General features: G+C 39.5%; 1 protein-coding gene across 1 annotated transcript; it reads left to right on the top strand.

The window, feature by feature from the left end:
- Window positions 1–3,052: 3,052 nt before the first annotated feature.
- Window positions 3,053–9,083, top strand: LOC145913996 (uncharacterized). The gene is made up of 8 exons (XM_083001769.1): window positions 3,053–3,100; window positions 4,904–5,348; window positions 5,525–5,645; window positions 6,246–6,309; window positions 6,476–6,596; window positions 7,007–7,102; window positions 7,494–7,698; window positions 8,663–9,083. Exons 2-8 carry the CDS (start codon window positions 4,954–4,956, stop codon window positions 8,786–8,788), a joined length of 1,128 nt encoding a protein of 375 aa, XP_082857895.1. The 5' UTR covers window positions 3,053–3,100; window positions 4,904–4,953; the 3' UTR covers window positions 8,789–9,083.
- The last annotated feature ends 3,941 nt before the right edge of the window (window positions 9,084–13,024 follow it).

The following is a 13,024-nucleotide window of genomic DNA, read 5'->3' as shown; positions in this document are numbered from 1 at the left end:
CAATAAAAATGTGCTGTTAATGGCATTGTTCTTGCTGAGTTTTCCACGACACTAAGTACTTTTTTAACAGTTTAAATATAAGTTTTTTACTAGTGTTGTTTGCAAAACTACAAGTTTAAAACCCTACAACGAACCTACTCTTTCGCAAACACACAACCTTACATCAGCTTATCTGACACCAAACACAAACGCACATAAAATCACGTACATCTTTTCTACCCCTATGTGATACGTTGTATTCCCCAGATGATGATCAGTGACTTTTGAACAATCTGACAACCGGTGTGCTACGAGGATTTATGGTCGTTTAGCTTTAACCAAGTCACCAAACAGCGAAAGCCGATCTCCTGGGACCCACAGTTATAGAAGGGTGTTGTGGTTACACATATACATAACTATGCATGCTTCGTGTACAAATGTATTCCTGCTACCAATGGCTGCAAGTCTATTTTACACGTTAGTTTAATTGTTAGGATAGGGACCTGATTAAACAAAGAAGGATAATAATGGCACCGAAAGACAACCAGATCAGGGTGGCATAATAACAGCCACTGCTGGTTTAACACAACAACTACCTTGTCCAGTGTAAACTTTTCCTCTGTCATTATAATATCCGCTAACAACGCAGTTTAATATGTGTTGAAATTTACACCTCGGTAAACAACATATTTTGTTTAGTTCTTGTATGACCTTACTCCACCTAAATTGGTTATTAGGCCATTTAAAGTTGCTGGCGTGATACGGTTGCATGATGTGCATATATGCTATGCGCTGAAAGCAAGACTGCTCCCTAATGGCCGCGAAAAGTTACTGGCAGTGTTTTAACCTGCACAAAAAATATCCGGGCCAGCGGAGCAATCAGTACCACGCGTTTATACAAATGTGTCATTTAAAGTTGTAAATTCCTGAAATATAATTACAAGCTCTTCGCCAGGGTCTTGCATACTTATTTGTACATTCATCTCATCTTTGCTTTCTAGAACGTAAAACTTACAGCAGTTATGTGAATAACACCTGCAGCCTCAGACCACAAAACTTACACATTCGGTCAAACTGTGGCTGCAGGTAGGGGTTGAACATGTTTGCGGAGCGGCGTATCTGAAATAAAAATAAACACTGGCGCGAATTCAAGGCTATCACCTTCACAATCAGTCAGAGCGTTGGATTAGATTACGGGTTTCGTAATTGCGTAATGGTTGCTGTTAAGAGGCTGTTGGGTTTCAACAAAACTTGAGCAATTTGGTGTTTTGTACTTCGTAAGTGTGTTGTCAATTAATTTGCTTATAACATGTCGTATTACAACAACTTAAGGCCACAAATTTAGACATCGTTTTTGCACCTTTTAGCTCTGTGTTTATGAATCGCAATCCAAAACTAGGTAACCATAAGTACTTATAATCCGTCGGACAGATTATGACGAACCCATTTGAGATTATCCGAACACACAGGAATTACGTGAACCTGTCAGTCATTGTTTATTTGTAATCGTTACTGTAACAACTCGTACACACATTAAGAGGAGAAAATACTCTGCCAATATCTTCGTATATTTCGGTAACAAGCAAGCGGGAAGCTAATTACCTCCATGGAAACCGCACGCCTAACAACCAAACACCAGCCGACTCAAAACAAAGCGGTTTTTAAAGGCGTTTTTACAAAAATGTGAAGTTTGTAACGTGTGTGATTGAAACAAAAATGAAGCTGACTGTGGTTGCGTCACCGACCATAACGTGATAGACTAATGAGGGGATTTTTTTTAAAGCGTTGTTGCTTACGGCGATTCGGGTTTAAAACGGTTGGTGAACTCGTTATATTTTGTCTAACATTTTCTGCCGGTATGACAAGGCTTGAAATTATTCTAAAACATGAAATGATTTCAAATTTGACGGAGACTTCCTTTAATTTCTTGCCAATCTGACCACTGTGGAAAATTAACGCGGTATCTTAACACATCCATAGTTTCCAGTGATAACACATTGTATCAGATATTGGCCTCCACGTAACAGGGTTGTTTGTTTATGTTTCGCGGCATAACAGACTCGAGTCATGATTTCGAATGGAGATTGCGCCAAACTCGGACAAGATGTTGCGAAAGATAAAAAAAACGAGGAAAACAATAATTTTAATACAGGGTACGGAAAGTTACGGAAAGTTTTCGAGGAGGTCAAACTATATTTTAAAAATGTCATAAGCCAACATATTCGATAGCAACTACGTATGTAGGGTTACCCATACACGCAACAGATGTCAATAAATGAAATACATTGAATTTGTCGGTACATAAAACATCATTTAAAGTGTGATAACAGATAATTTTTTTGATATTAAGTTTTTCCGATATAAACCACGTACAGTGTGGAATTTTCCTCTCAAAGGTTTCAAAAGGCCTAAAATGGGAACAAAGATTTTTCGCAAGAAAATCATTTTGCAAAACCAGTTAAACTACTTTGCTTGCCCCAGCAGCAACAACTGTCCTCGTTGATTCACAAACGTGTTTTGAGCATCGACTATTGTCAGCTGTAGAAATTTAGCGCGCTCTTGTAGTTTTTACGTTGGGTTAAGAAACCATATACATCGGCCACAGAATATCATATTATGTATAAGCAATAATAGCCAATAGTGTTTTTTATACTGACAGATGTCTCATCAGTGCAGCTACGGTGTTACTGACAACGATGTTGTAAGCGATCAAATTACAGTCTCATTTTCGCAAAGTCGGCAAAAATCTCAGTATATTTCATTAAGGACGTGATGAACATGTAATGCTGCCATATTTGACGCGTTTCTTCTCACCACCTTGGGCGGTACATGACTCCATCCACGGCTATCGCTTTAATTGACAGAAAGCAATTGATTTATTGGCTGACCAAGCATCGGGCGGACGTAGCCTTCTCATGGCGGATTTATTGAAATTTTGGGGGACAACAAACAGAGCTCTGCCCAAAACGAAGCCGTCGATTGAATGAGTTGATTAGATCGATCGATTATCGTTGGTTGTTGATTAGACGAGCGATATTAGATGGATATAATCGTGCTATGGAACATCGATATACTGCCAGAATGCTGATAACGGAGCTGCTGGGCAGACCTGATCTGCGATGTGAGTTATAGATATACGGAATTATTGGGTGTTAATAATCATGAACTTGGAAAATTCTAAAAGGAGGGATAATTATCTTTGTTGTTTAATAGCTTTGTGTAAGACGAAAGAAAACTTTGATGCTTTTGGAAAAGCGACTATTTTGGACTTGAATTTTTTTGGATAATTCTTTTTTTTTAATCAACATCATTTATATACTTGTAAAGTTAGTTAGTAGCTGTAAGTAGTAGGAAATCAAAAAGTCAAAACTTGCGTAAAAAATAAATTTATGCGTTGATGGAAAAATTTGATGGAAAAACAATTGAACAAAAGACAAAGAAATACATGTTAGTGAATATTAGTGCTTAATTTATGCTTTCACCGATCTGTACATTGCGAAAATACTAGTTTATCGGGGATCTAAATGATTAACAGACCATAAAGTGCAAAACAGATATGAAAGAAGATTGCTAACAAACGTCATATCGAAGTGTTCATTTCAAATCATTTATAAAATCAACCACAGAGAGACCCCATGTCAAAAGTTTGAGGCCTCAAGAAGAGAATTAAGTAAAACCGATAAGATTTATAGGCGATCCCTTGTTGTAGATTTAACGATAAAAGCAGATGGAGATCACATCCGTGTGATCAGCATTGTGACTAAGTCGGGCGGCTAAATAAGTTAAAATCTGAGAAAATTATCTTGTTCGGGCTACGGTGTTGTCATCTACAGTGCGAATATGGTCCAAGAATATTTCAATAAAGTAATGCGTGATTTTATTGAAAGAGCAATGATCGTTGTGGTATTGATATCCATATTTTCAAATTAGAAATCACCTTTTTACACCAAACGAAGACTATTTTACGCAAAGGTCACCCAACTTGTGTTTAACTCTGATTCTTTCCATAAAATCCGGCGAAACAATCGCTTAATCACATACCGTGACGTCACGTGACGGAAATGACGTAAACTTCGGGGAAAAAATCGTGATCAACTTTGGGCGCTCGGCCCCGTTCGCGTGTTTGTGTGCGGGCGCCTGACGAACCTGTCGATGAAATTGCGTGTGATAGACGGGCGTTTGTGGATAGGAAATTTACCCGCTTTCAACAATGTTAAAGCGCCCCTGGGCTCGCGCGACTTCAATCGCCCTGGATTGCCTCGTTAAGGTAATTGCAAAGCGCGGCAACTTTATACAAGGGTAAGGGCTTCGGAAGACTCGATTACCTTTAGATGTCGTTTCCAGTGTCTTCCATACAGAAAGTTGAAGTGATGGTGCTTTTCTCAGGGCATTAAGTTACGCAGTGTTCTGTTTGCAAGCTTGGGTTATTTGCATTGGTGAGAGAGCAGTGTTTACGATCCACACGCAAATGCGGCGCCATTGAGAATTTGTCGAATAGAACTTGAAGTACAAATTTGCAGCAAAAGTGTTTGGTGAGTTTAGGAAGACGAAATGGTACAAACTGGGATGCAGTGCAGTTTAAATATCGAGACAGAATTAACCACAGCGTGAGGGTGAATCAGACAAAATTGTCTGGTCGCAAATTGTTACCGCACCAAACACAGCATTAACGTTTATTTTGGGATATAAAGTATTATAGTCTTACCTGTATTGAAGTCATAGCCATTCGGTTTCCTCTTTTAATAATTTCTGGGAAAAAAGTGATTTAAATAGAGAAGTCGTATTTGCTTTGTAGACAGTTTGCGTGACATATTTGGCTTTTGTTGAGTATTTCGTTTCATTTGTTTGTAAAAAATGTCTTGGTTGTACAAACTCACCGCAAAATATTTCCAATACATAACTACTTATTCTTACCTCCTTACAGACGCATTCACAGCCGCACATAAAACATAGAAGTAGGCGAAACAACCAACGATGGCGAGTGCGCCCGCCTTCCAGGCTGAATGGTGCACTTGGCCGTTCGGAAGTCCCGAGTACTACCCACCCCCACCATACAGCGAGTTAAACCCATTTGACCCAAACCACGTCACTTCCGGTGTCCCCATGGTCCCAACGGCCCCGGAAGAGGGACCAGAAGATGACGCCAACGAGGAATCTGTTTACAGGCTTTCTACATGTGTTAGCACGGATGTATTGGATATAATGATACGCAATGAGGAGTTGGCTATGGAGGGAAGTTTCAAAGGTGGGATTAAGGAGTTCAAAGTATTCGGGAGAGATGACAGAAATATCATGAGGTTAAAGGGAGATTGCGAAGGCGCCAAGTTCATGACGAGGAACTCGGAAAACCCGGTGTTGGAATACTTGCTGTGAGTTTGCGATAACGGCGCTTGGCAACGTTCATCAATAACAGTATAATGACTAAGTATACAACCTGATTAAAAACAAATAATATTGTTTACGCCGGTCTCTCTGCCTTAAATTTATTACGAAAATATTCATGTGACTCATAGAATATGCGATCTTATTTTCACGTGATTTGCAGGATACCCGACTTGACCCTCGGTGAAGCTCAGGCGATGTATGAGAAGTTCACGACCGGGAGGAGGAATATATTTAACAGCTGTGGAAGAGTGGGAGATGTGACATCTTTGTACGCATACAAGGTAACAGAAAATAAACGTCAGAGATCCACATGACACGACTGCTGTGGTTTTAAGTGCCTTTCTTGAAGATTATTTGAAACACTTTGATAGTACGAGCTTTCGCGAGCTCCCATTCGATTTCCCATGGTGCGTCAAATAGCGTTACAAATAAATATGTAACAGCGCACAGGTTCATGTATTTAAACTTTATATCTTCTGCTAACCTTTCTTAACGTCCATAATAGTGCACAAATATCCATGCTAAAAACAGTCGAGTAACGTACGTGATAGCGTCAATGTGTGCTTAATATATAATATGGCACAGCAGAGGTTACAACGAGAATCATACACGACCCCTGGGTTTACTGACCCACTTGTCAAATCCAAACTCTGCGAGGTCTTAGCGGACCGTAGTATTTTTCCACCAACAATTCCGTTCCGTACACAATTGCATTCAAATTATCCCCTAATGTAAAGATTTACATTATTTTGCCCAAAAAGCACTCGACGGATCATTTAGTTTCTAAGAGACAGCGGGTCGAAAGACTTAACTGAGCATCGAACCACTGCCCTACAAGAAACTTGAAATACATTAGTTATCCTAACACACATGTGTTTTAGTACTGCCTTAAGTCTACGGTGGAAGAGCGAGCAACTTTTCCAAAAACAGAAGCTTTTCGACCAGGTAAAAGTTTAAAAAAGTTGCGGAAGCAACTCAGAAATTTTTAGCGGTTTTATTCGCAATGGTGATGACAATCTTCTATTCCGATAACTTTTGGATTTTTTCACGTTCGAATAGTGGATGTTTGTCATGTCAAAAAATACAATTAAACAAAAAAGTATTTTTTCAGGAGAAACACTGGATGAAGTGATTGCGCCCGGCTCATCCACTCTTTGCGACATTTCATCGGATGAGGAGAGCGGAATATGCGTTAGAATTCCCGGAACATCGAAAAAAGTCAGATGCTCAGAGTAAGGGTATAAGCTGTGTGTGTTGAAATATGGAGCAAACCGATGACACATGGTATAACGAACTGGAAGCACATTTCATTGATTTAATTATTTTCTCGTCGCGGGTTAATTTTTAAGCGCACATTAAACTAGAGTGTAGACGTAAAACTATAGTAAAAGTTCGTCTTTGGAAACAATGCTCGATGTTAAATTAAAATAAATAGTTGCACGCTTCGATATTTGTGATCGCCTAGTAAGGACCTGTGCGGTGGGGCGATCCTGCCAATAATGATATTGCATGAAATATTGCCAGTTAAATGCTCGTTATTAAGATGTTTTCATTTTTGAACATACGAAGTTCTTTTAAAAAGCCACAAAAATGTATCACTTAAGTGTTTTTTGTTTTTCATTGTTTGTTGCGCTTCTTACAGCTCCTGTGAGGTTGGGAATAAGATGGACGTTCGTGTGTGTCGTAAATGTTGTGGAACAGGATATGTTGTACGTTACAAGATGGAGAGAGTGCAAAGGTGAATATTGGTGTGGTTTGTTTTCTTGTAATCGTTTTGGGTGTTGGTTTTTCGAAATGGACGTATGTGACCTTGGGTCGATACTGCACCGACTTGCGTCTATTTCAAAAACATGTTTTTTGTATCCACTTACAAACAATTCCTGTTTGTGTGTGCGCCATTTTATCTTATCTAAAAAACATCAATTTGATATTAAAGTATGCGATAAGAGTGTTGACTTGTTTGGGAACGTTTGGTTAAATTCAACAAAAAATTCAACTGGCCATTCTCAGGCGAAAACCTCATATTCGCTAATTGTTCAATATGACAACTCTTTTCTTCGCAAAATTCAATAATGTTTTAAGTCCGAAGCTATGTACTGATTTTTCCACAAAGTAGTTCGTGTCTTTAGGAGCAAAGTTCGACACGAATACACGTCGTTGGTGAACGGTTTGAGTCCGAAGAAGCTGAAGAACGCAAAGGGATACGAAATTTTCACCGAGTCCAAAGCAAATGTCGAACCGCTCACAGAACACAACTGCCTGGATCAAGACGTCATCAACGCGTCATACCACCTTACAACAAGCCACAAGAATAGAGGAAAAATCATTAAACAGGTTTATAGTTTTTTCTGTTAACTTTATTTGTACAAAAGGATTTTTTATTCTTGATTGATCAAGTAAGATTGATTTCGTGCTAAACGAAGTGACTGGCATACAGACGATAGCAAGTGATAAACTTATACAAAATAATTCAGAAATCGTTTCTTGTTATTAATTCCCAGACAAATTAAACACCAAACGTAATGGCCAACCATTGCGATATTTACACATCTCACAATTTGTAATTACACGTGAAATATTGGCATAATTCATAGATCAATAAATCTAGGTCAGCAGAATAAATGGCCGATTTAAAAATGTTACGCTTCATGCAAAATATGGCGGTCTGAAAAAATCGTTCACCGATAACAATCTGCGATAAAATCGCCCCTACGCGATACCGATAATCGGATTTAGGCGTCGCCGTCCCCTTATCGTAGCTTATTAATTTGCATGCCTGTAAACAATCGCCTGTAAAAACGATATATTCACGTATCGATACGCTTTGATGATTTCGAACATCTGTATACAAGAACCGACTGCCTCAGTGGTGACTAAACTGGTGCATGAAATACATCCGCTCGGGATAAGGTCATTTTTAGAAGTTCGATTTCAGAGCTTTTGTAATCCCACAATAAAGGCAGTTAAACTCACTATACAGTAAAACTCTTGTTGGCGTTGGTGGACAACGTATAAGTCTATTATGCTTTTGTACCACAAGGGGGGTTACCCTATTGCGAAGCCCCTCGGGCGTTCTTAACTATCGCATTTAGTTCAACCCAGCTGGATCAAAGCCAGGCTGCAAAAGTGCTTTGATCTAGGTTTAGCTGCAATGCTTGGATTTTGTTGGACGCAATAAAATGCCCCACACCCTCAAAACCTAACTTCAAGCCAAGCATGAGTAACCGTTTTAAGAGTTAAAGGCTTACGAACAACAGTAAAGTGGACGAACAGAATTAACTTTGGTGTTTTTTTTCAGATTCACTCCGTAAACCTCATTCCAATCTACAAAGCAGAAATATCGAACCAACGAAACCCATTCTGGTTGATCGGAAAGGAGAGAAGACCTTTCTGTAAAAGAGTCGAAACTTGCGATATTGTTTAAATCGGAAAAAGCGTTCCGCATCAACCACTATCTCCACTCAAATTGCATTTGTATAAAAACAAGATTTGTGTAGGCCGGGTGCAATGCTTTGAATGAAAGTAACGCAGATACAATTGTGCATGAACAAGCGCTTGAACATAATTTTGTCCTTTTAGTTTTCGCCGCATCCAATGCTTGGCCAAGAAATTCCGCTGTAAATTTTCCCCCTACATTTTTACACCGTCACCCAAAACTTATTTGCTTCGAATGTTCCTTCAAGCTAACGATTGTGAAATACAGTTTGTTGCTTACGTCATAGGACAGGAGTGTAAAGCAGTCTTTTGTCATCGCAAAAACACATTCTTAACCTGGGACAAACCTGTATCAAAATGCAACGTTTGACCACAAAACCAAGGAAAAACCCGAAGTTAATTATCTAAGAGGAATCGGTTTCACTGCAACGACCTGGCGATACCAATGGGGTCGTATAAGTATCGTTATTCTGGCGAGTGGCACAAGGATTTCCCGCTTTCATATTTATATCGCGCCGTCGCCTCGTCATAATTTCTTTCAAAAAAGGAGAATAATCACAAAATTAGTTGCGAAAACCCGGGAAGTTGATTACTTTGAACAGAAAAGACAAAGATAATAAGTGGACCATTAGCAGCAAATATTTGGAACACTACTGTCAACTCTTAGCACTGATGACCAGTTCATAGCATTGGTAATGAGCACAGAAGTGTTCAAAACATTTGCTAAACAATAGCCAGAGTATTAGCTTTGCCTTTCTGATTTCGTGCAGGTAACAAAATTCCCAACGTGCAGACCCGTGATAATCTCAGACAAGTCTGCAGGATATCGGAAATACTTCTGCGGATCGACGTATTGAATTTTTTAGGCTGGGTTTAAATCAACCTTGAAATCCCCAAGGAAATTAGTTTCCACACAACGAGATGCTTGTTGATTTTATACGTCAGCATAGTTGGATTAACCTTCATTTTGTTTACCAAAGATTTGAACTAAAATGATAAAAACGGAAGTAGTATTAAAACTTCTGGCAGCAAATATTGGCTCCCGTTGACGGGAAACGATACGTTATGACACAATAATAATCCCAACTTGGTTAACGTTTAATATGGCGCATATTTTGTTAGTGTGTAGTCCTAATGCAAGCTGAAAAATCACAAAACGAAGCACGTCGGAAAGGACCCTGGGCCACCAGTATGACAACCCGGACCCCAAATCTCTGGAATCCAGCGGCGGGAGAGATTGAAACGGATTTAAAACAACACAAGCGTTTAATTCGTCACGTCAGCGTTTAAAACTGACCGGTGAGAAACAACACCGCCCGCTGTTCGTTACGCGCTGTTGCACCAGGCGGTCATGCGCGACGGCACGGCTACCATTCTTCGGGGTTTTTGTTTTTATTTGTCGCCCAGCTTGGGTCAGCAACTTTTAGTTGCCAAACAGTAGAATTTAGCTTCATGTTGACACAAACAGGGAGACAGGAGAGCTTTGTCACACAGAGTCGTACTAACAAGTACTTCTGGAGGCTTCATCAGGCGTGGGGTGACAGTGAGGGTTTGTGCGATGATTTTGCTGTTGCGGTTACCACAGAAAATTTATATACTTAGTATTGCGTTCTATATATCCCTATATACATAGCCGTTACTTCTGGTGAGACACGAGGTCGTGGTGTACAAGAAAATGTTGTGTCGAAGAAGTTTTTTAGTCCATGTTTGAGGTCAAAAACATTTCATGAAACTCGGTGCCAGGTTTTTGCCGCGAAAACCTTTGAACCCCTTCATTGCATTTCCATATATAGCCGGCAGGTTGCAGACGTTGCGTTTATTTAGCAAACAAATTATTATCTAAACACCGTAAAGACCTTGCGGTGAACCGGAGTGGGTAAAAGCGGTAGAGATAAAAAAATGACGTTGGATATTGACGTCATATGTGGTACACAACGCTTTAACACTTATTTGTAGGTTACATCCGATACTGTTCTGTTCTTGTCGCACGAATGTTTTTCGGCATACCGGAACCGACAAGAACGTGAGTTCAACCTGATTCTCGCATACCTACGGACATTAGCGGATATGTTCAGATAGCCTTAATTTTTAATCGCATAGCGACGATACCACGAACGATTTAGAAAATCGTGAGTGCATCAAAACTATAAATAAAAGTTGAATAAATTGTATGAATATTTTTGCTGGGACGTCGTATCTTCGACTTTTTCCAGTGGGCATTGTGGATATGCTTTTCTTCATTTAAATTCGCACGCTCCTGCAAGCTAACATATGACGTGTATGCTTACTAAGCTTTTCCTGGCGCCAATTCACGTTGGTCGGGAGCCTTTCTTAGCATGCCCTGGTTTTATCTTGTTACCAAATAAGGCAATAACTGGTTTAAATCTATTTTTTAACTTCCTCACCAACAAGTGCTGAATCACGGGTGTTGGGTTAAGCAAAAACCACCCATAACCTGAACCTCTTCTTAAAAACACATACGTTCCAAACGTTTGATTGACAAGCCAAGTTCAAATGGCCCGTGTCGCACCGTTTGAAGTTGGGGCGGTTGTAATAACTGAGGTAATGCTGTGCGAGTCATTGACAGCTACCACAAGAAGCGTTAACCCCACGCTACTTGATACTGAACTAAACATTGAAGGTTTGGGTGATGTTACAAAACAACTTCAACGCGGTTTCGTGAGAAAAGTCACCAGCTAAGAATGGGAGAAAAATTTTGAGATAACAGCGTGTGTTAGAAACGAGGTAGAAGCGGGAGCATGCAACAAAAAACGCATTGTTTTTTTTGTGCCTTTTGAGCGTTAAGCGTTGGTACAGGCTATAGTTTGCAACAACAGATTGGTTTTCAACAGTGGCAGACAGTAAAATTGCGATTTTTGTAAGGCAAATTGTAAGGCAATATATTGAAGTTAAGTCTGAAGTGATATAGCATCAAGTTTGTTTCGATAAACTTAAGTTTATTATCTGCAGCAAAGAAAGTTGTACAGCATGTTTATATGTATAAACAACAATACCATAATACTCGAGAGTTACCCTGAAATGCGAGTTGCCCATATTTATTTTTGCTTACAGAGACGTATGCCCAATGTGCAAATATTTCCTAAAATTAATGAAGTTCTTAATTAATCAAAATCGTTCTTCTGGTACTTAAGTTTCTGAAGTTATTTATTCGAAACCGCCGTTTTGTCTATCATCCGGTGAGACTTCCTCAGGGTTATGTCAACGTATTGCATCAAGCGCATAAACACTAAAAACGTATGAAAACACGAGAAAAAAGGATTGGCACCGCTTGTGTCGTCACGTGACCAGGTGTGTAGCGGGGTTCTGTTTGATAATGAAGTTCTGTTTGATTATCGAAAAAGCAACTATTATCGCATCAATGTTAAGTTGCAAAGGGCAAAAATACGTTCTGTTCCAGCTGATTCATATGGTAGAGCCCTGATGAAGCTTAGTTGAATATCGTACGCAAAGTCGGTAGAATACAATCAGCTTTATTGTGCCGGAAGAGTAATTTCTCTTAATTACAATAAACCTGGCAGCAGAAGCAACAACTAATATGATAACGACAATTCATGCGGAAATACCTTTGCCTAATCTTTAATCTCAGCCCTCGTATAGAAGTGACATAACAATGTAAAAGAGGCGCCGAATTCGTACTTAAAACCCTCTACTCAACCAGGCGTGGGAACCAGGTGTTGAATAGGATTGAATATTGGGTTGAAGACGCTCTCCAGGGAATCGTTGTGGTGCTTGGAGCTCTTGAAAGATTAGACGGAACACCGGCTGTTGAGCCACAATTGAACTTGACGCTGCAAGTGCTCTACGTGACTTAACCGGGCGTAAAAAATGTAAAGCATGTTAAACGACCTCTCGGTATTAACAAACATGCCTTGTCGTTTTTGCGTGTGGGTTAGGTTCAAAATGTAGTCGTTTCAAATATTGTTTGCCATGTAGCGGAAAAAAGGTTTATTATTTGTTGAGTTTAATCATAGCTTACATCATAAATCTGCAAACCTTTGCGAGGCCTTTAAATAACCAAAATTCCTATTTAACGTTAGCATTGATGAAATTTGTTCCAATGTACAACAATTTAAAACATTTGTGTTTGTTTTACAAAGTACAAACATCAGGCGCTTGCGCTACACGGGGTACTTGTTCTCGTGTTTATATAAAACTTTAACGACCACGCCAAACGAACCAACGCAATCTGTAATTCACTTTCATT

Source organism: Ascidia mentula, chromosome 9 (assembly GCF_947561715.1).
Source record: "Ascidia mentula chromosome 9, kaAscMent1.1, whole genome shotgun sequence".
NCBI classification, from domain to species: Eukaryota; Metazoa; Chordata; class Ascidiacea; order Phlebobranchia; family Ascidiidae; genus Ascidia; species Ascidia mentula.
This window is presented reverse-complemented; position numbering and strand designations above follow the sequence as displayed.

What these genes read in the sequence shown, in the direction of transcription:
- LOC145913996 (XM_083001769.1), top strand. Translation starts at nt 4,954, where the DNA reads ATGGCGAGTGCGCCCGCCTTCCAGGCTGAATGGTGCACTTGGCCGTTC. An exon ending in CCGGTGTTGGAATACTTGCT is followed by an intron (nt 5,349 to 5,524) that starts GTGAGTTTGCGA and finishes CGTGATTTGCAG; the next exon opens with GATACCCGACTTGACCCTCG. An exon ending in AAAAAAGTCAGATGCTCAGA is followed by an intron (nt 6,597 to 7,006) that starts GTAAGGGTATAA and finishes CGCTTCTTACAG; the next exon opens with CTCCTGTGAGGTTGGGAATA.